Source organism: Toxotes jaculatrix, chromosome 14 (genome assembly GCF_017976425.1).
Source record: "Toxotes jaculatrix isolate fToxJac2 chromosome 14, fToxJac2.pri, whole genome shotgun sequence".
Lineage (NCBI taxonomy): Eukaryota > Metazoa > Chordata > Actinopteri > Toxotidae > Toxotes > Toxotes jaculatrix.
In genome coordinates this window covers 3,275,447-3,303,097 of record NC_054407.1, presented here as the reverse complement: position 1 = coordinate 3,303,097, position 27,651 = coordinate 3,275,447, and the positions used below count along the sequence as shown (strand labels likewise).

Below are 27,651 nucleotides of genomic sequence, written 5' to 3'. Positions count from 1 at the left end.
AAAATAAAATGGGCCTGTAGCTCTCTCTGGCCTTTAGAAAATCTGCAACTCGTGCACCTTCCAGTAGGACCATACGTTTTCTCCAGATCTTTCTTTATAGATACCACAGTCAGACTCATGTTTGTCTTTATGAATAAGAAATTAATAAAACTCCATGTTCCCATCATTCAAGCCAGCGGATGACTGGTGACCTGTGCTCCCAGCCAATTTGTTATTCGTCTCCAGGGCAGCTGTGCGAGGGTTTTTAAAAGACGGGAGTTTCAGCAACAGTGAAGATCAAAACCAGAATCCTCTGGGCTCAGGACTAGATGTACTTTCCCCACTAACTCACCTAACAAGCAGAGCAGAGGCAGAAAACTGTATGCAAATTGACCTTTCATTTTAAAAACACTTCCGTCTTCTGTCATTTTGCATTCTGTCCATTATTGCAGCACTCAAGCTAGGATGTTTCCCCCCCCCCGTTTCCCTTCAGCCAGTGTGTGTTCGTCTCCTCTGTCAGATGTAAATGGCTTAGCCACTGATTTCACATCGTATCACGGCTCCTAATTGCCAGCTTTTTGCAGCAGTAATTTTGCATCCTTGCACTCAAGTTTAAATGGCACAAGTAAAAAGTGATTTACTTCAGCAAATCTGGCCAAAAGTAAGAAAAAAAAAAGAACTTTTGGATGGAAATCTTTAGGATTCTGCGTCAGCTTGGCCTGTAGTCAGCTACTCTCCAACGATTTGTTCCAGTGTTTGCCTCTCTGGTTTCCAGTCTTCCAAGTCAGCATAGTTTAGTTCGGGCATTGCTGCAGTCAGGCCCAAAGAGCTGACTGACCCGGCCAAGGACCCGAGGCCTTCGTAGGCGTATGTTTGAAGTGAGTCATAAGGTGGGCCCCGTGTGTCGGAGTCAGCTTCAGCCACCTTCTGCTGGATGATCTGCTGAATTATGTCATGACTGTCCAGCAGAAGCGAAGGCGCCGACTGGCTGATCTCTCGAGGGACGCAGTCAATGATAAACCAGGCAGGTTCAGACTCTGGGCTGTAGCTGCCGTGATCTACCTGCCGAGCCTTCCTCCTCCTCACCACCACAGTCCCCTCCTCGTCGTCTTCGATCTCGTCCTCCTCTCCACATAGGCTACCTCCACGGCCGAGGTAGGTGTGGTACTTCCTGCATGGCTCAGAGGCTTTGGGATTTCGAAGTGCAGCGATGTCAAAGGCCTCGGTGTCCTCCTCCCCGCCCCCCTCGTCGTCATAGGTCACCACATTTTCTCTGACGTCTTCCTCAGAGAGAATCAAGGGCTCTTTGCTCGCTTTTTTATTTCGTAGCTGCGTGAACAGAATCACTATGGCTGGAGGGAAAGGAGAAGAAGAGGTAATAGGGAGAAAAAAGAAAGGGTAAGGAGGAAAGAAGTTTACATACAGAGAGTATGAGAGAAAACCAGGAATTTCCAAACTATCTACACCGGTCTGTGTGGGAGCAAGCGAATAGGCTTTCATGTTTAATGGCTAAAAATGAATGTTGAACTCACTGAGAAAAAGGGAAACAGTTGCACTTAAAACACGAACATCTCTGTTTTCATACTTTGAAATTTGGACTAATATTTTTCTTTGTTTTGTCAAATATCCTGTCAGCAGTTATTTAAATGAAGCCATGTAAGACGTTTAGTTGGGGAATCCCTCTGCTGGAAGCACCTGAATCATGACAAGAGGCCACAGCTTGACCCTGCTTTTATATTAGAGGTAACAAGCCAAACAGGTTGGCAGCCACTGGTTTAATCTTTAACAATGTGTGGTATTAAGATTATTATAGTTTCCTTCATGTAAATCTTCAAATGGAACGCACCCACTAACTGCAGCGGTCAGATTAATGTCGTGGAATAAAAAGTCAATATTTCTCTTTGACATGCAGTGAAGCAGAAGAGTAAAGAAGCAGAAAATAGAAATAGTAAAGTAAAAGAGGTTCACAGATCTTATTATTGTATTTATTCAGAATATAATGTAACAAAAATAATCTAGGAACAAAAAGACAGTTAACTGCTTTTGGACCTGTCCTCTGCATCTCATGGTCTTCATTCACCACAAGGAGCTGGATCATCATGTTAACCACAGTGTGAATCTACTGTCAGGTCATAAGAAGTCGCTGTATATGTGGAGATATGAAGAAAACGTACATACACAGACTGATACCTTAGCCATGATACCACTGGCACTTACCAAGAAACCACTGACCACCTTAAGATCTCTATAGGTACACCCTAAAGACAGGAACCTCCCCGAGAGACATGAAATCATGACATTACATGTGACAGCTGTGTGGAAGCCTACATCAGTGAAACACCAAACCAAACCCAGTCACAGCATCCATTGGGTAGGGGGGCAAGTCATCGACCAGAAGTCAGCAGATGGCTGCAGAAACACTAAGGAGTCCATTTATATCCTATGCAAGACACTACAGATACAGCAGGTACCAACATCTGCCCCAGTATATATGTTCTTCTGCTACCACATGGCTTAAGTTCCATACTTGAGTCACATGATGACAACTGGACCGTCTCCATGACTACAGATCAAACCCCAATTCATTAACTAACACCGTGATATGCACCTGAAAGCCATTTGTACCACAAACACACACTGTGGCATACAACCTGAGAACATCAAGGCCAAATACACAACCTGCTCAGATCATATCTACTGATTAATATCTTGCCTTCAGAACAATGCAGCTGAGCTCTTTGCTGGATACAGTTGGTCAGAACCACCAAAACTTGTCGTATTAATGGTCTGGTTTTAGCACAAGAGCTTGGAAAAATCCAATGATGGATCCAAAGGCCTGGCCACAAGAGGGCTGTCCATCTGACTTTCGGTCTCATTTAATCCGACAGTATGTGAAGTTGCACATACATGACATTTGCACCCACTTACCTAATAATATGACGATACACAGCAGTATGGCCACAAAGGCCCCAGTGCTAAGACCGGCTGAGGAGAGAAAGGCCTGGGCCTGACAGATGTTGTTGCTGTTGCGCCCCCTGGTGTTTCTCTGACACACACACACCCTGAGGGAGAGCGTAGCGGTGCTGCTCAGAGGAGGCTCCCCGCCATCGGCTACCACCACCACCAGGCTGAAGAGCTCCTGGTCCCTGTCCTGGCTGAAGCCTTCACGCCGACGAGATACTATACTGGCAGTGCTGTCTGCGGGGTGAAGGAAGGCAAGGCATGGGGGTGTAGGATGGATGTTGGTGAGGTGGATGAAGGTAGAAAGATAAAAGAATGATAGAGATGATAGAGGAGAGGTTGAATGATATGAGAGAGATGAGAGAAATTTTTATTTTGTTAATATTTTAAGTTAACACCGTTATATTTAATGACAGTCAACAGTCAACTGTAAACTTTGCAAACAGCGGTTTGCATCCCCACTCAACAACCAGCATGGAATATCATCAAAAAGCAGTAAGCTGACTTCCCTGTGCTAGGATGCCTCATCAGCTCTGGTGTTTAAAGCTGGAGGCTTTGATTGTGAACATATTCAGGCTAATAAGGTCACCATGCAGAGAGCGCTCAGTGCTCTGTGGCCCCAAGACATTCCGTTTTGTTCCTCAGAACCACTCAAGTGGTTGAAGAGTAGATTTCAGGTCGGCCAAGGTTTTCTTTGGTTGACTCCAGCCCTAACGTTTAACAGCCGGCACTATGTGGTAGTCCTGTCCTGGTCCACGCCAAACATGCCAGACCCCATCTGTTCCCAACAAATTTATTTTGGTTTCATCTGACCAAAGAATGTACTGCCAGCATTCATCAGGCTTCTTTTCATATTCTTTATCAAAGTGTAATCTTACAGTTTTGTGCCGTTTGGAGAGCAGTGGTTTTCTTCTTGATGTCGTCCTTGATACCATGTGTCCAGGTGTGTGTAATTCTGCTGGAGAACAGTAACTTGTTTGGTTTATTTACTGAACACAGTCAAAGTTAATCAAAAAGGTCGAGTTAGCCTTAAATAAACCAACATGTATAGTATATTTAGAACTGCAGAAAGTCACTTCATGTCACAATAAAAGGACGTCAGTGGCGTCCTCCACGGTATTTATGTCCCTGTTCCACTGTGATATTCCAGGCAGTGATTCTGGTTATTGTGATTATGATAGTTTGCGAATAAGTGGAGGCAGTGGTTAGATGTTGAACTGCTGAATATGTATGAAAAGTGTCTCTTTACAAAGCACTGTACATACAAACTGCCTGGGGAGCACCAAGCCATGATAAAGCATGTCAGCCAGCAGACAGAGGCATGTGTGTGTATGCGTGCGTGTCTCTCTGATTGTGTGTATTTGTGTATGGATGGTGTAATGTATTCCAGCAGCGCCCACTGGACTCTGTACAGAAGGATAACTTCATTTACATAGTGTGTTTCCTGTTTTCATGCATGGAGCCTCTGGGTGTGCACCCACACACACTAATGTAAACACACACACACACACACACACACACACACACACACACACACACACACACACACACACACACACACACACACACACACACACACACACACACACACACACTCACAAAAAGTCCCTATCCTCACCTGCAGAGAGGAGTAAACAGAAACACATCTCACTGCTGCTGCTTCTTTGTTTATCAGCCTCGTCACCAGGTGCTTTATTTTCTTTAATTGTTCTTTTTTCTTTATTTCTTCTTCATTTTGTCTCAAGTTCATTTTTATTTAAACCACAGGGAGGTCGTCAGAGCACAGCCTGTTAGATATTCCACCGTCGAGCTGGGAAAATGATGTGGCTTTGCTACAAAAAGACCAGCCTTCATTAAAGTTTCAAAGAGCCAAATCAGTTTTAAAAGCAGCTTAAAACTCACATTTTTCCTCACATTTCCTCATAGGTTTACCTGCATCATCTTGATACAACATTTACTTTACATGTCATTTACTTGTTTCTCACTGGTGACTTGTTTGCATTAGTGTCTGCAGCTCTCAATCTGGATTTATTCTTTAACCTAATTTCTATTTGATTTTAGCTCAATTTGTTAAAGTTCATTGGCTATTTACCCGATTTGGCAAAGTATTAAAGGTAGACAGTTCACATGAAATGGTTTGATATCACTGTCTGAATGAACAAATACAGATTTCCATTTAGATCGGCAGCCTTAACACATGGAAAAGGTACAAGAACAGTATAGAACATGGAACAGAAGGAGAACTAGAAAGATCCGACAGGAAAAAAAAAAGACAGAGGCTTCAGCTTAAGCAGAGGCAAGAGAGGAAAAGGACGGGGACAGTAAGAGCGAAGGAGAGGAGCAATGTTCACTACAGGACACACACAAGATACTCCCATTAAGAGGAAGAAGAGGACAGAGCAAAAGGAAAGTGACAGCGTACAGGAAAAGAGGTTTTAAGTGTGAACAAGGGAAAAGTATGTGAAGCTACGAAAAACAGGAAAAGTATGACAAAGAAGCAGAAGAAAAAAAGAAGGGAGGAGAAAAAAGTTTCTACGTGCTAAATGAAGGCAGCTGGACCTGCTCGAGGTTCTTGAGGACATTTCACCTGTCATCCAGAGCTGGTGGAGAATCCCCACCATCGGTTCCACATTCATTATGCAGCATGACAACAACCCCAAACATATTGTACAGCCAGAGACGCAAGGAGCTATCTTCAGTGACAAGGAGAACAAGGAGTCCTGCAGCAGATGGTCTGGCCCCCACGGAGCCCTGCTCTCAATATAAGTCTGGGATTACACGAGGAGACAGAAGACACTGAGACACACTACATCCATGGAAGTACTGTAGCTAGTTCTTCGAGATGCAGGAACAACTTACCTGCCTTGAAAAGGTGCGAGCATGCATGTGTACCGTGGATCGGTGCCGTTTTAGAGGCAAAGTGGTCACAGCTTGGATTCATTTCATTTTTTTAGTTATTGTTTTTTCAACTGATAAATAAAAACTACTCAGAACATTATTTTTGAAAGCATCCTCTCTGTAATTTTACTGCCCAAACCGTTTGCACAGTGCTGTCATTTACCGCTGAGGAAAATAAATAAATAAATGAATAACAGCCCAGGGTTAAAATGCCTCTCAATGCCATGTATAAATGTCTCTGTAGAGATGTATCAGGATGTTCTTTTTTTTTTTTTGTAATACACCATTGTACAACACTTGATGCTCTCAAATGGCTCCCTTCTGATTCAGAATAACAAATTGCTGCTATCAACTTATTTCCAAATGTATTCATTGTAATTAAATCCAAACTCTTTCAAAAGGTCTTTGTTCCTATCACTTAAAATTGCTCAGATAATGGTCCCTTCTGTCTCTAAGGAGAACGAGGAGAAGAGCTCAGTCTGACCGGAATAATTTACCTGCACATATTCAATTTCTTTGTTATTAGGCCTTCTTACTTACTTAAATGTTATAGTCTATCATTTTAAAAGAAATGGCCTGTGTTTTCAGTAATGCTATGGCTGATTCTTCCACCATTGATCCTATGTGGCTCTACATGTTACTAAAGCTGCAAGTCATCAGAACTGCACCTTTACTTTTCTGATTATTTCTCAACATATGATCCGAATATTGAAATATGAACTATAGTTCAGCGTGGTGGCGGTTGATGGTTTTGACCACGCTGTACGGCTGCACTGTTGTGTGTGTGTGTGTGCGCTGCAACAACAGATGTGGGATGAGAAAGTGCTGACACTCAGGAGAAGGTTAAAGGACAAAAACTGAATTAGTAAACAACAAATAATTGCTTGGGAGTAGAGGAGAGGTCTGCTGTCAACAGCACTATTGATCCCCCCCGTCCACCCCACCCCCCACCCGACTGAGATAGAGGAGGGAAGAGGAGAGGAGTAAGAGAAAGGAGAGTAAGAGAAAGAGGTGATACACGAAGCAAAAGTGTGATGACAGGAAACAACTGGAGACGGGAGAGAGAGAAGGAAAATAAGGGAGGGAAAGAAGGGGCGAGATAGGGGGTGTATCTGGCAGCCCGGCAGAGAGGAAGCTGAGAATATGTTCAAATGACAGATGGAGGAGAGGAAAATGAAAAAAGACAGAGGAAGAAGCTAAAGGACGAGTATGAAGAGAATAGTGTGTGAGAGGCACAGGAGAATGAAGTGAAAGGAGGGATGATACTGGAAGCAAACAGAGCTGGGGCTGAAAACCAGGAGAGAGGAAGGAGGTAAAATGAAGTTATACAGAGACTGAGTGATAGCAGGAGGCGTCCCATGTGATCCATACGGCTTATTAACAGAAGCCATTCTGATTAGATTGGATTTGATTTATACGTCAGTGTGAACATGAAGAGCAGCAGGCAGCCGACTGGAACTGGTACAGTTCTCCCTGTGTGTAATGGATGGAATGAGCGAAGAGCTGCTCGTCTCAGGTTTTCATCCAATTTACAGTCCGCTGCTCGTCTTTAAGCTTCAAGTCGAAAACCTGCCCAGAACCACATTCATAAAGAACCCTGCTTTATCTCTACACACTGTGGGTTCTCATACAGAGGCTGGTGTTATTTACTTTGCAGCAGAAAGTAGTGGAAGATCCTTCCCTCTCATGGTGTGAGTGTGTGCTTCTGAAACGCAAGCGTTGTCACGGCTTGTCATCCTGAATAAAACTATCTCAATTATTTCCCGGACATTTAAATCAGATTATAGGACGCAGAGTGGAGCATATATTTAAGCAGTCAATCACGGTCTACAGCGACGACACGCCCTGATCTGAGGAATGCATAGAGACTGTCACGTTGCTTTCATTTCCCCTCATTTGAAATACTGTAACTTTGTCTATACATGTGTGAACCAACAGAGTCCACACAAATTACAGCTTGTCGAAAATGAAAGAGAGCACATTACTCCGCTTTAGCTTCTCGTCATTGGCTTCCAGTTAAGGCCTGTTCTGGACTTCCTGACACCATATGTGCCCGGTTACAAGGCCAAGGCTCTGTAAGCCATCCCACTGTCTCCCCTGGCGACCAGGGGTGATGGGGCCCTTTTCCGTTAGGGCCCTCGCTCTTTGGAATAACCTCCCTGAGGAGATCAGACTGAAGAGCTCCTCATCCTCCTTTAAATTTTCTTTTCTTAAAAGCACATGTTCACCTGTGTGCTTTCACAGGGCTTTTCTTCTGCTTTTTAAGTTACTTTTAAGAAGCTATTATTTTACAAAGTCATTCTCCTTTTTCTTGTTTTATTGATATTATAATCACTTTCTAATGTTCTGTTTTATTTTACCTCATCTTACCTCTGTCACATATATAGATCGACAGACAGTCATCCAACTGCCAGCCCTTAGAAAGAGTCAAGGTCAACGTCCACATTACCCTTTATGGTAAACTCGAGTGACCACAAGCAAACAAATCAATAAAGACAAGTCATCAGTCTCTGGGGGCTCGTCTCTCAGGGCTGCACTGAAAATGTCTGAACAGGAAGCGTGAGGTATTTTTAGAGAAATACACTTATAAAGGTCTACAGAGCAACAGAAACACACGTAAAGAGGAGAAATGATAAACTTTCATACTAATTTACTTTCACAACACACAACGTGACAAACCTCAATCTTTCACTGACCTTAACCAAAGTGCTTCTGTTTCCTAAACCTAAACACACTATTCAGCCACCAGTTAATCGCAGTAAAATTGGTAAAGCAATTGTGTGTACGCTGTGTAAGTTGATAACAGACTATAACACGTGCCATGCTGCTGCACAAATGTGCTGGAACTGCATTAAAGGTGCACCATTATCGCAGTGCACTGTGGCACGTTGAAGGGCTGTCACTGTATGTATATACTGGAATGAACTGCAGGCTTCAGAGACGCAAGCTGCTCCAGCAAAAACAGACCAGAGAGCAGCACTAGAAAAAAAAAAAAAATCCCATGAAGCCAGCTGATCCATTATGGTTTAGTAACCAGCTTTGATCAGTGAGAGTAGAAGATGCAGTGGATCAAAGTTCAGTAATGAGATCGGGCTGAGAGAGTGTTTAAGCCTTTCCCCACTGATTAGACAGAGCGTTTTAAAATTCACAATAATAAGAAACAATTAGAAAAAATAAACAAAAAGTACAAGCTTCATGAAAACACTATCATTGTTGAATCCATACGACGCAACATCTCCAAAACTTCATAAACAACATCTACAGGAACAGAAGGACTGAAAAATCAGTGACTGTTAAAACTTGTGCTTAGTAACACTGAGTATTTTACTGTAAAGTAAAATACTGTTTAAAAAAAAAAGTGGGGCCCTGTGGGGCCATGGATCACTCTGCAGGGGTATGCTTTATGGCCCAAGCCAATCAGCTCACACACTGGAGGACATACAGTGTCAGGCTGTCAGTGATGAACACAGCCCTGACACTGCTGTCTCCAGTGGACAGGGGGGTTACTGTCAAACGTCAGCTACAACGTGGCCGTCACCTGGCCCAGCACAGCTGCTCAGTGAGCACAGACACAGCTGCCGGACTGCTGCAGCTGGATCAGTGTTGACTGACACAAAGATATACTGTAGATGTCTAATGTGTATTTAAACACAGTCCTGCCCTGCACTCTCTGTCATCCGTTTTAACGACTTCAGGCTGGAACATGCTTCTCTGGGCTCTAAGCAAATATAAATCAACGTAAACAGCAACATGAACATCCTTTAACTCTCATCTGACAAAGCATAACTCCCTCAAACAGGTCCTTTAGTCCAGACTCAGCTTAGCAGAACTTAAGAGTACATGTCTGTGTTTTGTTTTAACTAGCATTTGTGTTGAAAATGGCTCGTGCAGATCTGCAGATTTACTGTGTGTGTGTGTGTCTTGGCAGACGTCTGATTTCAGCCTGGCCGTTCAAAGAGGAACACACCTACAGAGCCAACAGGCTCAGCTGGGGGTGTAGTCACTGCTGACTACAGCAGAAGCACCAGGCTGTAAGACGTATGTCTGGTTCCCACGATCAGGAAGGACATGGAGAGGAAGACAGAACGCTATGAACCAGTTCTGGATCTCCCTTTTTGTCTTGAATTCAACTTATAGGTTTGAATCTAAAGTCGTCCGCTGTGATTACATACACAACTCCATATGTCAAAAGACTTCAAGTCAAAGGAGAATTCTGAAGGGGTTTCCCAACAAACAACACAGTATTTTATACAGTGGTGATCACAAAAATAAACATGTTTATCCAGTGACAACAACTGTAAATCAGCTGTAATAGCCTCAAGTCACAACTGACAAAAAAAATCACCTGCAATGCAGCTCTCCAGCCAGGCTCTGTGCTCTATGGAAGCACAAGTAAGTAAACAACAATATCATAAACTGCCCACAGTGTTTGGCTCACAGACCGCTGTCCAGCCTCCCCGTCCGAAACTTGTCACCGTGCCTCATTACTGAGATTGCTGTCAGTTCTCCTCAGTCCCTTATCTCTCTCAGGTCAACTGCAGAAAGCAACTGCAATAACACCAGGAGAGATGAAGGAGACATTAGAAGATGGAAAAGAAAATAGAATCTGACAGAGAGAAAGTAAGGCAGGGGATAAAGGGATATACTGGGGCATGGGAGACGCAGTGAACAGAGAGGATGCAGGTGAGACAGACGACCAAAGCTCAGACAACATCATACAACCTGACACATACCTGAAAAGTAAAGGACGGCCTGCCCCCTCCTGTTTATGCAGGAGAGATAGAATCAAAAGCTAAATGGGGAGAGGAAATAAACAGAAAACTCCGGCAGCTGGGTAACCAAGGCAACAGCGCAGCAGGCTTTCTCTTGGACATTAAAGCAGATCTCAGTAGGAAGAGGGGAGGAGGGAGGCTGGTACCTGTTCCACCAAAAGCGAAGAGACAAGACTCTGTGGTAATGATGCCAGCAGACTGTGTTTATACAGGTAGAAACCACAGACACCCCATACTCTGTGCTGTCATCTCTGGCAGCAGCAACACTGAGCCACGCTTCATTATGCTCCAATGTTTGCTCCATACTTGAATTAACTGGAGCTGGTGCACCACACAAGATATAACATATTGCCAGTTGGGAAAGATGCAGCAGTTCCTGTTATTGGCACTGGGTTATACCTGTGAACACTGGGGAACAGCACAGAGGCCATGGATATAGTAGAGCACTGGTTTAGCATTAGACTCCTACAACACTGTCACACACACACACACACACACACACACACACACACACACACACACACACACACACACACACACACACACACACACACACACACACACACACACACACAAAAGGATAAAAATGCAGCAGAACCAGAGAAAACTTATTTTTTATTCCTCGTATTCTTAATCCTTGTCAAAACTGTGAGTGCCTACGTTACCCATAATTCACCTTTTTGATTTTTTTTTGATTTATATACACTATGATTTATAGGCATAACACACCCAAATCGTAAAAGTCTATAAAGCTGCTTTAGTTCATGTTTTCGGCCACATGGGGGCAGAAGAGCAAGCCACAAACACACCATAATATCACCAAAGAAAGTGGGTATGGCAAACTTTTTAGCCAGTTATCTGGCAGCCTGTTTCCTATTCAAACGTCCAGCAGACACAGAACAACATTAGCATTCATTTGTGTTTGTGTCGACCTGATGATATAATATTCACTCTCCTTTTAGTCCTGGTTTGGTCTCCACCAACTCCTGAGAAGAACATATGGTTCCATAGCTGCTAATGTTTCACTATGTCTATGCAGTGACTTCAGGCACCAGATAAAGTGTGTACGTCATTAACCTTTAACTGAAATCATGATCTTTCTCTAATCTTAACCAAAGTGGTTTTGGTGCTTAACCCTCGCCACATACAGGACTCAATAACATGGGTGTTTGTAAGGAAGTTTATACACTGCTGCTATGAGTTTGAGTGCTCGGCATCTGGTGTGTGTGAGCTGCCACATGGTGTGACATATGAATGAATCCATGCTTGATCTTATTCCCATCAGCCCAACGCTTGAAGAACGAGTCTATAGAATCTGTACAATAGTCAGACATGAATATGTTTAACTGTTCACTGATGTCTTACCTCCATTGTCCTTCACGGTAAAATTTGGATTAACTTGATGCTCAGCAGGCATGTAGAAGGAGAACTTTCCATTCGCAAAGTTGTCCAGATCTGCTGCTCGGATGGTCTGAATCACCTGGTGGACACAGACAGACAGAGGAGAGGTGAAGGAATTAAAAAAACAAAGGCAACTGAGAAGACAAGGAATTCACACGAGAGAGAAAACAATAACAGGGATAAATGGAGGCATCAAAGATGATCATGTTAGAAAGAAAGAAAGAGGCTCAGAGCAGAGTTTTTTTGTTTTTTGTTAATTCTTCAATGTGCACAGTATGAATTTACATTAAGTCAGTGACCCACTCTGACCTGTTACAATTTCTTACAGTCCATTACACAAAATAACAAGTTAATTGGCCTTGATTTCCTGTTTACACACCACATGGCTAAATAAGCAAGAAGGTTTTGCTCATGGTTTCCTAAACTAAAGCTGCTGGAAACAAACAAATTGTGAAGATGTAGCTGGGTAGGTGTTAATTTTGCTGTCAGTAGCAACAGACATCATTATTAATTCTTAAACAATTCTTGCATATTTGCTGAGTCGAGACACTGGTAACCTCTGTGTAATATTTCAAATGTAACATTTGGTTTTTCTAACATGAAAATGTTCTTTCTCCAACTGAGGAAGAAAAAGACCATTTCCTATCAATTATCAATATCATTTTGCTGAACATCTGGCATCATAGTTGGTGGTTTTATCAGGTCTGGTTTGTTGAACTTTGTTGAACCACACACTGTGAACTCAGTGCTGCACATGGTGTGGAAAGAGCATGTTGTCACAGCCAGTTGGCAGCACAGCCAAGATAATCAACATGTGTGCAGCTACTCTTTGTACTGATGTCAGAGCACAAGTCACCTGGCAAAGGGGGGGGCAGGAACCAGCGGGGAGGTTGTAAACACTGCTGGAGTTAGCACAACTAACAGGCTAATAACAGGCGGTCCACAAAGTTGTTACAACATTTTATCAACACTTTTTTTTTTTTTTTTGGTCATTAACCTCTGTCACTGTCCCAGTGTCACATTCACTGCAGTCAAACAGCAGCCTTCCTTCTTGGCTGCTTGTATTATTTTCGTGTACTGTTATAAATTAAGACAATAAACACCCATTCAGGACAGAAATAGATGTGAGGCAACACCATTATACAGATCCCTACTACTCCTATGTGCTATGGTTTTGATGTTGTTGATTTAAAAGATGTAATCTTTGTGTATGTTTATTTAGAGGGATTTGTTCTCCCAGCAGACTCCTCTTTGCTGCTGGTACTCTGACTGGAAACCATCTGCTTCCTTAAAACGAGTGTCTCTGACTTAAGTTCTTTTGTATAAAATTAGGTTACTTCCTGCCATACATATATACAGTATATATATATATATATATATATATATATATATACACTGTACATCTGTTAGGCGTCCGCTCTTTAAAGCAGTTCTATCCATTCATGGGGTGCAGGTCTTATGACTGGGGAAAGCTAATAGTCAGGAGTGCATACAGTATTTAAGGCAAAGGAAGAGGAAAGTGCCTCAGACACACTGAAACACAGACCAACCTAACAGTAAAACACCTCCACACACATTTTGTGCTCTCAAATGAATCATTTACACAAACACATTTTACTGTGTTGCTCTCTGAGATCATGAGGAAAAGGGTAAAAAAAAAAAAAAGAACCCTTTAGACACAACTGCAAACACTATCTCTGACGAACATCAGGTGCTGCTCATCACCAGGCTGACACCATCTCTATGGTGAAGCATGGTAGTGGCAGCATCATGGCTCTTTGATGGACCCTTCCCTACTTCAGACCCCTATGATTCCAGCACCCTTGCTCGGACCAAACCCATCTCCAAACTGCATTTTGATCTGAACTACACACCTGTAAAAATTTCCTGTCTGCATCTTGCACAGGTGTAACGCTAACGTGGTGACAAAATCTGTCCACAGACGGACGGATGGACATATAAACACCTGCCAGTAAGAACACAAAAGTAGTTCCTGGTACAGCAGGTGTCTCCAGGACCACATTTTGCATGTGCATTTTTGAGTGTTGCTATAGTGGCCAAGTTAAAATTGTCAGGTCTGAAATTTCTCAGGCATGAGGCTCATGTGTTGTGTTTACTGCCACAAAAGAGAAATGAATCTCTTGTATATGTCGACGACTTCTCTTCACCAGCGTCCATGAAAGCTAGGTTAGGCCAAATTCACTGAGAACCAGAGATCGTCAACAACTTGTAACCTTCTAATTATAAGGTTCTACATGCTCTCTGGTTCTGACCTATCCAGCTTCTAAGTCTGGACATCTTAGATAACAAAACTAATACACAGCAAATATCTTTTCTATTTGTCACATAACAGGCACCCTGAAGTCACTCCAAATAACAGATTCAACTAAGAAATAACCTATTCAAAGTTAGAACTGTTCACAGCAGATCATAGCAGATCATGACACTGTAAAATGACTATTCACGCCTTCACCAATCTGCTCTTACACTGAGTGGATACCCTTATGTTCTCTGTTGACAAGTTCTTGGACAATCTTCTTTTTACTCACAGACCTTATTGTTGCTTCTGTTTGTTGCATCCTACATGGATCATTGAAGTAAACAGTTCACTGTATATACATGTAAATACATCGTATTAATCTGCAACAATACATTCCATCCTGTTACATTCAGTGTTTTGCATCAACAGTAATCCACTAAAAGACTGTGTGAACAAATCACTTAGACTTTAGTCAAAGCTGATGAACATAGAGGAGCATTTAGCAGCTGAAAAGCCAAAACTTTCCTTCAGGAGTTGGTAGAGCTGCATTCTCGTAGCTCTGCGTTTGGTCAAACACGATTTCACATGGATCTGATTGTTGTTCTGTAGCTGCTGGAGGTGCAAATAAACAATCTGCAAACAAGTTTGCCAAAGGTGACAATATAAGAGTTTACAGCTTTGGGGCAGTGGAGTGCAGCTGTAAACGCTCCTGGTGCAAACATTTTATGTTTGGCCTGACTCTTTATTTTGAAGAAAATTTGTAGTATATTGGCTCGGTCACATGGTTGCATTAAAATGGTGACATTTAGCAACAGATAAATTCATTTCAATGGAACTGCCATGACCAGTGGAGCCAAACACATTGGGTTTGACTCCAATTCCCACTGACCAATAGCAAATTGTCTTTTTATTTAACCTTAATGAGTCACAGTATTTCACAAACTACCCGTGTGCAAAGTCTATATGTCGCCATACTTCCAACACCACTTATTTCAGATTATTATGGGAACATGTGCTATTTATTGGTTGGTAACCTACATAACATAATAATAATAATAAGAATAAGAAGAAGAACAATAGGCAAATTCTTACAGACTATGAAAAACAAAGCTATTCATTTCAGTCTCTCTCTCTCTCTCTCTCTCTCTCTCTCTCTCTCTCTCTCTCTCTCTCTCTCTCTCTCTCTCTATATATATATATATATATATATATATATATATACACACACACATATATATGGACACATTATTTCACACATGTGATCACCATCTGCTTTATCATTTGCTTTTTCATTTGCTTATTTTTGGTTACCAGTCAGTGTTTGTTGTGAAGGGATGACAGATGCTCGATGCACTGAAAGCCTCATTTCCAGTCAGCTCAAGACAAGCGACGCCTGTCAGCTCCAGGTGGACCTGGAATGGTTGGAATGGTTTCCATAAAATGAAGGCCCACCCCCCCCCCCCCACAGATCGACACAAGCACCAGCCTGAATGTGGATAACTGCCCCTGATTATGTTCGGACTATAGCCAGTGTTTGATTTGTCTGCTCTGGGCTTCTGTAGAACCATGGTAGTGCAACATGGCGGGCTCTGTGGGAGAGGTCCTGCTCATCATGTAGATATAAACAGCTCATTCTAAGCTAACGAAAACAGAGTTTTTGACACACTGGTGCTTTAGCTTGTTAGCAACAATCGTAACTTGAACCGAAATCTATTCCAGTTTATGCTGCAATTTAAATAATGGTGTCACTGTCCTCTGCAGGCATCTTGACTGTTTGTGTAGAAATGTATTCCGAGCCCTCAGGTTTGTATCTGCCACTGGTCTCCATGCACTTAATACAGCAAACAAAAGATGAGAATGAAATGTACTGTATGCCCCCTCAACCTAAACAGCCAGTCTCATCGTTTGGAAATCAATTATGCAAATGTAGAGCGCAGCTGAATTCCTAAATGCAGCAGCAAAAATTTGTCACACCAGACTGATGTGCCATGCATGAAAATTTCCATGTGTCAATTTAATGCAGTGACAACAACATGAAAATTTAAGAAAAAAAAAAAAAAAAAAAAAAAGAAGAAGAAGAATCCTCTTTCAACATTGACTGTGGTAGCATGTGTTGTCTGTTGCCTGAAGCCAAGCTAAATGATTACATACTCATACATGCACACAAAACACACACACACACACACACACACACACACACACAAAACACAAAACACACACACACACACACACACAAAACACAAAACACAAAACACACACACACACACACACACACACACACACAAACTTGAGATTAAATTTGCATAAAAACCAGAGAAAGCAGTGGACAGATAACAAGAGAGAGCAATACAAATGATAAGACAGAGTGTGTGCGTGTGTGTGTGTGTGTGTGTGATCTGCGAGTGTGAATGTACATGTGAGGACAGTAGCTGCTGTGATGAGGATCTGTGCCTTTGTGCTTAGCACAGAAAGAAGTGTTTAATCATTCCTGGTTCAGAATCGGCCCGCTGTGGAGCAGAGAGGCTGGCAGTGTGATGGTGGCGGTGGAGGGTGGGGGGGGGGGGGGGGGGGGTGTAGTGAGACAGGCTTGTGTTTAGGTTTAATATGATCGTCTGTGCTGCTATCTGGCCCGGCAGCGGAAGCATCAGCGCGCTCTGCAGTCTGAATAATTTATGGGTTCAAGAAGCTGCAAAGTCTGCAGCTCAGCTGATAAATCCCCCACTGATGGTGTCAGACACACAACAAAAAGGCTACAGATCAACACAAACGTATGTGTGCGCCAGCATGTGTCTGAGCGTGTGTGTGTGTGAGTGTGAGTGAGTGAGTGGATGAATGTGTTCATCTTGTGTTCAGTGGGGTATGTATTTGTGCTTGTGTGTTGGAGAGATGAAGCTACGTTCACATCTTTAGATTTAATTTGCGCGTGCTTCGACCACTGAGCTCTGTTCAGATGTTTTCATTCTTGCGGTGCATCAACATGCCTTTTTTTTTCCATCATGTACAACAACTCTGTCAGAGAATGACGGGACTAAACAGGGAAGACTTAACCTTTAATCTGAGAGCATGTCTCTGAAGATTTTCACCCTCTGTGCCCTCAGAGAAAGCTGCACTGAAGCTGTGGTTGCCAGTGCTTTGTAACAGCGACTTTACCCCAATCTTAAAAAGTTTCCTGTCATCATGTATTAATCTGCAGTTTCACCTACACTTAAAGGATGAGTCTGGCTTTATTCAGTATTCTATTTATTGTTCACATCCAAAACCAACAATGCATTAGTCTGTCCCTTAATACCTTCTGACTTCAGCCCTGAGCCCACTAATTCCTCCTGAAGATATTTTACACATCACATGTATATTTTCATTAATCTCCTAAAACAGCTGGTCACAGCGGTTTTTAACGTTACTTAAACAGGAAGAGATAGAGGGACTATTTTTAGTCGTGGATTAAGTACTTGTTTGGTAGCTCTAGTGATTCCTACAGTCTGTGTGTTCATGGTAATGAGGGAACATGTCAGCTACTGCAGCCGTGCTGCTCAGTGATTTATTTTTTGTCATGGCATTATTCAGCTGTCATCACATGACCTACGCTAACTATGAAACTTTGAAAACACGTTTATGGGATAATGCATGTTATCGTTTTCCTATCTAACTACTGTTCCCAAGATGAAAAATCTTCTTTCAAATAGCCCAGGACGCCGTATCCATTATTCACTGTGGCACACATGTTGTCATCCTATGACACACGCAGACTACAGTATCATGGCCTCCTCTCTTGTTCGGTTCTTCTTGTGTGTTGTAGCTTCACAGCAGATGAGGAGGCTGGTTCTTCAAGTGAAGCATCAACTCACACCACACACAAGACTCCTGGCTGACGTCGCTGTAAGTTGTGTTACGCTTCATACGACACTGTGAGGTCATGGTATGGATGACCCCATACAAATTTTAAGGCCAAGGCATCATCATCATCATCATCCAGTCACAGTGTTGTTTTGTTTTGGTTTTTTTTGTTCTCCTTCGCAGGAGCATTATCAACGTACCTGTCCATTTTTGGTGCTCGTACACACGACGACAGCGTTGTTTCCCCCAGAGATGGATGGGGTGTTGTCGTTGACATCCAGGACCTGGATTGTGACGGGGACATGGCTCACCATCCGTGGGTTATCTGAGAACGAACACAAGAAACAGGTTTTCAGCTGCTGCATCGTCTCTCTGTGCTGTCAAAGAAAAGACAGGCTCATCGTTTTTCGTCCTGCTGACAGTGTAAGTAATGGCACTGTTCCAAACTCATACTATTTTAAAGTAGCTGTACATCACTTGTACTCACTCACGATATTCAGTAGACTGTAATTGACCGAAGGTACACAAGGAAATATGTAACACCATAGATTAATTTAAACAAGACAAAATGTTGACATTTTAATATGTTTAATATGTTTTAATATGTTGTATGTATGGAAATGTTCCTAAAAAGAAGAATTATTCTACAAGGAAGAATTATCACAAATAAGTTTTTAACAATATTTTTTAGAAAGGGTTTTTAATAATGTTTTAAGCAAAATCCCTGATTCTCACAAGTTCTAATAACAAGCCTTGCAGCATCTAATATCCTGCCGCAGACTGGGAGTGGATCCAGATGTGGATTAGCTGATCCATAATTACTGAAAGGGGCCTCACCTCTAACAACATCAGGGGAAAAAAAACACATCTAAAAGGAGGCAAATTATTAGAAAGAACACACAGTGAAGAGTCTATAGAGGCCACTCATTAATCATAAGGTCCTGTGGATTCAGTGTTGGTAATTTATGTATCAGAACAAAGTTGGCCAAATTAATAAGAACTGGGTTGGCGGGGGGGGTTGTAGGAAACAAGAAGTAGAATTTCTAGGTGTGTTTCTTTTGCTGAGAGCCTTAAACCATTTTTGTTTATATTATTTTAATGAGCTCAATGACCCTTATTCATACGCATTCTGTGGACACAGCTGGCATCTTGCATTACACGCAGTCATTCAGTGTTTCCTGCTTTGATGCACCCGAACATCTGACAACAAAAACACTTTGATTAAGATCAGTGAAAGATCCTGGTTTTGGTGAAATGCAAATAAATGTGTCTGAACTTTCTGTAGGCTTTTTCTGTATTAAACCACAATCTTTCCTTCACATTAACCAAGTGCTGTGAGTGTCTAAATATAACCATAACCACACCTCAGGGGAGCTGAAGTTGTCGAATGATAAAGAAGTAACCATAGCTCTATGCAAAAAAAATGACAAAGTGCTGAAATCTTTCCAGAGAACAGATAACCACAGCAGCAGATAACGTGTTAATGAATATCCTCGGAAAACCTTGATGTCTTGTCAGCCTTTCTGAAAGACCATAAAAAAAAAAAAAAAAAAACCCTCTATCAATAAACACATGGAACAGAAGTGGCTGGAACACAAGCTGCTACAGGGACAGTAACTTGAAAACCACAAAAAGAAAACTGCACAAACTTTTTACTTTTATTTTAAATGCTCAGCGGAGGTGGAAAGGTCGGCACAGAGAAATGAGAAAAGCCGCAGCGAAGGCTGTTGAGGACTGATTTTAAGAATAAACCTTGATACCTTCGGTCACTTGCTTCTGTTTCTTACTACAGACACAGCATTCAAACGCAGACCTCCACTCCTCCAGAAAGACCAATACATACAAAGAGACAAGAGGACGCTGGATGTGTGTGTGGGTCTCCTCTTTCTATCACTGTACCAGCTGATAAAAAAATCAGACAGGTCAAGGGACACAAATTCATTCATTCCAAAAAAAAAAAAAAAAAAAGTAATCTTAAGTGGTAAACAGAATTTAAATACCACGATGACTCACTGATGCTTGGCGGATGTAAGGCAATTATGTCCTGTCGTCGCGAATCAAGGACGAGGACTGGGGAGAAAAATCGTCTTGGGACTTTTGACTTGGACTGGCCTGCTAAAAGCCACCTAAAGGTCCAGTTTGGCTGAGTCAGTCTTTAGTCTACATAATGAAAATGATGGTAATAAATGGTTTAATAACTTAGACTGAGTCACATCAGAGTCTGTGCTGATTTATAAGTGTACATGAGTGAGTGAGTCAACTCACAAACAACTACTGTAACATCAAATTAGTACCAATAAAAACTGAACATTAAAAAGCAAGGGTAGTATCTCAGTTCTGTGAGGTCTGAACTAATCTCACAGACAGAATGAGCTGGTTCGAGTACTTTGGTTCCTTAGTATTGGCTTTTAGAACTGCTGCTGATGAAACCGGAGCAGCAGTGTAGCAGCCAGATTTCTTTGTGTATTGTTCCCACGGGAACAAAGAAGACGGGGACCCACTAAAACTCCTGCTCCAGAAACCTTTAAAGACCTTTGTGTCCCACTTTCTGCTACATGTGTGGACTGATATGTATCCTAATAATCTCATATATGAACAGGAAGAGCATTTGAAATTCCTTTGTATAACGTTCTTGTGTTTTTGTCACAGGTAATATGACTGTGAACAGAAGGAAGTAGCCTCATTACGTTTTTTTATATTTTTAAAAGTGAACTCTAATCATCCAACCACCTCACCAGGAAGTTCGCACATTTTATTTCTTGGAATATTTATTTAGTTTTCCTTCTGCTCTGTCTCCTTGCTGAAGTGAACTTCAAAAAGATGCAACTTAGTGAGTAAATAACACCTAACTTCCATCACATCAGGGTCCAAATTTAATGTTTAGAAAATGTAAAGTAATTTTGAAAAAAAAAAATAAATGTATATATATATATATATATATATATATATATATATATATATATATATATGGAGACCCAATAAACCATTTGTCTGTGGTGAAAGCTTTCTAAGAAAACGGAAGCTTATCTCTTGTCCCCAGAGGCCTCATCTGCAAATATGAGTCATCACTGGGTCAAAATAGAATATAGGACCATTACTGAAATATCACAGGCTGCAGACACTACTTTCTGTGCTCCATAAAAGACTGACATTTCACAGAGGTGCATACCCTTAAAGATGGAGTGGTTCAAATGCACCGAAAATAACAGAAATTACATAAAGAATGACCATGTTTATTAGTAGCTTAGTATATGCTGTAATTTAACAGCACTTACTGCGATTTACATTTGATCACATCATGGCAACACTATGACGAGGGCGGGTACCACAGGGTTATTTGATTGACGGCACCGAGCAGCTATTCCACACCAGTGCGGTACACACCAATCAGCGCTGCTGCAGTAAGTTAACAGTAAAAGAAAAAAAAAAAGACCTAAATGACATGCTGTGAAATAGAGAAGCAGCATGAATTCATAAAATCGACTGAACGCTGAAATGAAAGAGGCGAGGAAATCTCTGGAATCTTCGGAGAGCACATCAAAAAGCACGCAACGAGTCTCCTATGTAACCAGGTCAGCTGAGGCCAGAACGCTGAATATGAAAAGTCAATATTAAATAAAAAAAGATGGGCCATTAGGATTATTTATCTCTGCAGCCCTGATTGCTGGATAAATGCCTACACTTACATAGAGCCGTACTCACTGCTTCCTGCCCAACAGCAGCAAAACAAACCACCTTCCTGTTTCCTGTGACAGTGTTTTATCCAAAGCAGACTTCTGGGATGCAGCTGCCCTGTTAGTAGTTTGTGAACAGTACAAAAAAAATGCAAATGATAAAATAAATTTAAGGCGCCTTTAAAATAAATTTTGAAATGGCTTTTGAACAGTCCCGACGTGAACGTTGCTGAAGATCTGTCGTGGGTAGATCTTAAACATGCTGTGTGTGCCTAAAAATATCACAGGACTCGAAGCGATCTACAGGAAGAGTGGCTGAAAATTCTTAAATCAAGAAACTTAGCGAGCTAAAGACAGTGTTTGCAAGCTGTGATATCTGCCACAAGGGGGTTTACTAATGACTTCACAGGGTGCCCGGCCTTTCACACATGCCACAGTTACTGTTTCATTTTTTCATTTATGTACATACATGTGCACGTTCTTCAGTACTTTGTAGAAGCCACCTTTGGAAGAAATTACAGCTTTTCAGTTTTGGTTAAGTCTCGATGAGCTCTGTTCACCGGGATTTGGGCAGTTTATCCCCTTTTTCCTGACAGATCCTCTCAAGATCCACCACATTGGACGGGGACTGTCTGTGAACTGAACTGTCTTCATTTGTTTTGTCATTCTTCAACCAAAGAAGAATGAATCCAATTAACTTAAAAAACAGAAATGTTTGACTAATCAAAGTTCCATGCTTAAGAACCAAATGCATCAATAGTCAGTTCATCCCTCTTTAATATTTCGTGTGTCCACCTTTCTTGTTAGTGACAGATCGGGTCCTCCTGGGCAGGGATGATATCAGTCTTGTACAAATCTGTGGAGTGATGTTCTGCCGTTCTTCACAGATGATTCTTTTCAGCTGCTCTTTGCTGCAGGGCTTTTGTTGCTCTGCCTTCTGCTTTGAAATACTCCAAAGGTTTTCGGTTGGATTCAGGTCAGGGGGACACACTAGACCAGGTCATAGTTTTCACTTTTTCCTCTTCTTTAAAAGCTCTTGTGTGGTTTTTGCAGCGTGTTTGAGATGATTGTCATGTTGGAAAATTCCTCTCCTGTCAAACTTGATGTTAGAAATCATCTTTTCATTGAGGCTTCAGGCATAAAAACCTGTATTCAGAGAGCCATCTATGAATGTTATCTCCTCTGCACCTTTTGGACTCATGCAGTCCATATCAGCTCACTCCCACCTCTGTGTTTTACGGTCGGCACTATGCAGTCACTGTGGCAGTCCTGGACAGGTCCACACCAAACCTGCTGGATCCCATCCGGTTTCATCTGACCACAGAATGTGCTGCCAACATTCATCAGGCTTCTCTTCATATTTCTGTGAGCAATGTTTGACTTCATACAATGTCCTCTGAACTGTCTGATCAGCCACTGAAGCACCAATACACACAGATAATCAATGCGCCAAGCCAGAAGCACATACTGATGTTTTCCACTGCAGGTTGCGTAACTGTTTCATTTCTTTCCTGTGTTGAGTCAGAGCTTTGAAGGAACATAATTTCATCCTCCCATACTGAGCACTGTATAGGGAGAGAATGAAAGTAAATTATAACTTGACCTGTGTCGTTCACACCTGGTCTCAGCGTTATGTTGTTCCAATGGTGAAGAGAGATTATTATTGGCCACATGAGCAGCTAGAACTCAAGTGTTTTTGCTTGTGCAGTCCAGGTTGCTCGTAGAGCAGCATATGCATTAGTAAAAAAAAAAAAAAAAAAAAGAAAAGAAAGAATCCATCTTTGTGAAAATCTTTAAATTTGATTTAGTTTCCAGTGACTGAGGATTTCTGGATCCTGTTCGTAGAAGCTGAGGTAACTCAGCTGCTAACCCTCCCTTCATTAATCATAGTGTATAGACTGAAATGCCTCTAGTACATAATGTTATTTTAATTCAAATTCAAGTACAAATACAAGCACTGACAGCACTGACATTTTACTGCAGGTATAAAGAGATCTGTGAGTGTACAGGGATGAACATGGGTATGGAGCATGAACTGATTAACTCCCCTAAGCTGCTCTACTCTTCCATATTTACTTAATGTGTGTATGTTCTGGTCTGTATGTTTAGTGATGATACTTTTTTCTGTTCATTTTTTTTTATCAGCCTTACTTGGACGTCCATCAGGTGTGGCGAAGGAAATGACTACTTGCTGGACAATGCAAGGACAGTGATACAAACATACTCATACTTGTACTCAAAGAATAGCATAAATCCACCTTGAACAGCTGCGAGAAGCGCAAGCGGAGGCTTTTGAAATGGCTTTTGAACAGTCCCCTGACGTGAACGTCGCTGAAGATCTGTCGTGGGTAGATCTTAAACATGCTGTGTGTGCCTAAAAATATCTCAGGACTTGAAGCGATCTACAGAAAGAGTGGCTGAAAATTCGCAAGAAAAATCCACCTTCAAAGCTGCCGTTCTTCTTCTATTAAGATTAGCAAACATGTTTTAGCATTAAATTTAACCTGAGGTAATATATATGTTTTTATTACTGACACAACTGTTTGTCATGTCCATGCACAGTTTTTATTGTTGTCTCAGTTTTGCACTTGTCATTTTAAAACACCTTTGGATCCAATACCAGAAGATTAACCTGTTCCACAGCACATTAGCTGCGCAGGCTGCCAGAAAGCTCAGCTAACTTTGTGAGTCCATAAAACCAGGGTTAAACCCAAAGTCAAACTCACTGCAGGCTCACGCTGCTTTGTGAGACCACAGTCAGAATATGTGAACATGAAACAGGTGTCAGGACGAGGTGGTGAAACGGACTGTAGAAAGGACCCTGTGATAGGCCGGCGGTGCTGATGACATTTGTAAATAAAAACAATAAAAAAAAAAAAAAAAAAAATTCTGATTAATAAAATAAAAATGTCTCATCGGCAACTGCACTGCCTCACCATCCATTTCCATTGTGTTGTTGCACATCTCATTCTCAGTGGGTGGAGCCTGTAACTTCTATTTGTTTGTTCATTGTACTAGATGACACACGGTGGAATAATACGCCTGACCACAACGCCGCTGCAAGGACTCTTATGTCAAATGATGTGGACATGTGGTACTTTGATACTCTTTACTTCAGCCTAATGAAGTTCTACAAGTCTAACATAGTTGAAAAGGTTCAGGTTAAATCCTGTTACATGGGACAAATATTACTAACACTGCTTCTTGTAACGTAACTAAGTTGCAGGCAAACTCAGGTAAAGTCAACCATCATGCATTGCAAAATGTTGTGCAGTGGTTTTTCTCAGCTGTCATTTACATTAACAGGTCACTTTCGATTCTTTAGACAAGAAGAGGGTTACAGATACAGTTCTTGGATAGTAAACTTCAAACTGCAGACCTGACATCTTGTTTAAAACGCCATCCTGTCCTTATCTCCTCAATTCTTCCCTCCCTGTGATCTCTCCTCATCTAAATCCTCTCTCCTCTGTGGTTTACTTTGCTGGGCTCCTCTCAGCTCATCCCATTAGAGGAGGCTTATAGAGTGTATCTGGGGAGCAGCTCGCCACCGCAAGAGAGGCACTTTCTGATCAGACGGCAGGTAATAGGCAGGGGTGAAGGTCAGATACCACATTAAAAAAAAAAAAAAAAAAAAAAAAAATCTCTCACTTCTCTCTGTTTAATTCACAGGAGAGCTGGACTTTTTTTTTTTTTATCCGGTCTCAACTACAAACAGAACAAAGATGACCTTTAGTCCTGACCTCACTGTTACAAACCACCACAAAGCAGGTGTGTGTAACTCTGCGCTGACTTTAATGATGGAGCAGAGGACGAGCTGCAGGTGTCGGCAGAAAAATGGACACACACACATAGTGCCGATGTAACAGTTAGGCCTCTTGTTTCACAGTGGTAAACTTTGGTGAGAATACTAAAATCTGTAAGCAAAATATCACAGTTTTTGTAATTGTAATGGTAATTTAATTATTAGAAGAAAAAAAATCCTTAAAAGGGAAGTCCACAGAGTTTACACATCAAAGTGTGTCAATCAAGCACAGACACACCCCTCCTGCTGCTGTCAATCAAACACAGACACTGACTCACCCTCCAGCCATTAAGAACAAAAGGAGCATTTCTGAAATATGCACAAAGACCTTTTTGTTCCTTTTAATAACAATAATAATAATAAAAATCTGTTAACCATAAATCACTCAATGTGACGGTTAGATTCAGATTATTATTAGGAGCCAGTGTTAGCTGTTGGTCAGTACTCTACTGCTGAGTATCCAACATGAACAGGGCTGGAAAATGAGGTTTCAGTTCAGCCAATGAAGACCAATGTTAGTGAGCAAAAAAAACAAAAACAAAAACAAAACACACACACAAACCTTTTGAAATCTCAAAACAATAGACAATAATGTAACAATTCATCTGTGAGTGACACCAGCTTACAGTGCCTGTATTTATCAGATAGATCAACAACCAACAGTTTCATCCTGATTAACTGACTAAAAGTTTTCTCTCTCTATCAGTAACATCAGCATGTCACATGAGGAAAAAAAAAAGACGGAAGATAATGGAGGATGGCTTTTAATTTACTACTGTCTGATCTGTATTCCCATTTTAAATTGAGATTAATTTCCCATTGGTTCACATGAGCAGAGTGATGCTGGAGTAGCATCTTTAATTCTTAAATTATATGCTGGGTATCCCTCCTGCACAGAAGGTTTGGTTCTTAGATTAATCCCCAGAGACTGAGCATCAGGGTGACGGTCAGTATTGCGCAGTAAAGGGTAGGAGAAAGGGTAATTGACAAAGATAAGCATCAGCTGGAGAGAAATGAGAGGGGAGAATCAAAAAGAAAGAACTGATGAACTCTTCCTCAGATGCATTCAGCACACACGTAATCTCTGCCATGTTAGGCAGAGGTCCTGTCAGATCACTGACTGTGTCTTAAAGGGAATTCCACACAATGAAATAGACTTCTGAAAATGTCCTTAATCTTTTATGTCATTTGTTTTTGAGGTCAAGCAAAACTTCAAAGACAAACAGAAATGCCATATCTACTAAACACCCTCCCTCTAAACCAACAATTACTCTCCCTCAGATACCCTCACCAGTGCTGACCTATTTTTTTATGACAAAAATGAGACAAAAACTAAATAAAAAGTGACCTTTGAAAACAAGAACTGTGATGAAATGTATTTGAACAGTGTATGAACACTGCAAAGTCTAAATCAACAGCCTGCGTCTGTGGAATCACACACTGCAGCTCCTGATTCCTGCACCGGCCAGAATAGCTTTTGTTCAGAAGATGATTTAGCTGCTTGACTTTCTAAAGTGATTCTAAAGTGATGTGTGTGTCAGCAATGTTGTCTGATGTTACCTGTTGTTGGAAGAAACAGATTTCTGAACTATATCGATCTGCTAATCTACTGAGAATTAGACAAGAGGAGGAAACGAAACAGCTGAGACAAAGCACAAAAACATGCAGGCAGCACAACAACATTTATAAAGAAGTAAGATCATTCAGCCATCCTTTAATCCCCACATTTATACTGTAATGCCATCATGTCTGGCATCCCTGAAAAACTCATACAGAACTCTGCAGCTATTGGTTCTAAATCCATCCACCACAAGACAGCGCTCACTACTTCACTGCTTCTCTGTGACCTGCTGGATAGACTTTAATATTCTCCTCATATTCAAACCCCTTCCTGTTCTTGCTGCCCATATCTTACAGATCTACTCACCACCTTGTTCCCTCTGATGCTCTTCAGCAAAACAGCTTTCTGTCCCAGACTTTAAACTTTCTCTTGTGTGATCTTTTAAAGTGTTCCTAATGTTCTTTGTGACTTCTTCAAACCTAAAAGTTCGTCAAAGCTGGGTTTTAAAT

General features: G+C 41.5%; 1 protein-coding gene across 1 annotated transcript in view; it reads right to left on the bottom strand.

Moving 5' to 3' along the window:
• Positions 1–708: 708 nt before the first annotated feature.
• Positions 709–27,651, bottom strand: part of LOC121192901 (cadherin-18-like) — a 114,962-nt gene continuing 88,019 nt past the window's right edge. The window contains exons 8-11 of the mRNA XM_041054891.1: positions 18,306–18,430; positions 11,976–12,090; positions 2,908–3,177; positions 709–1,331 (exon numbers count right to left, since the gene is read on the bottom strand). Of these exons, the coding sequence (XP_040910825.1) occupies positions 709–1,331; positions 2,908–3,177; positions 11,976–12,090; positions 18,306–18,430 (1,133 nt within the window). The remainder of the gene's footprint in view (positions 1,332–2,907; positions 3,178–11,975; positions 12,091–18,305; positions 18,431–27,651) is intronic.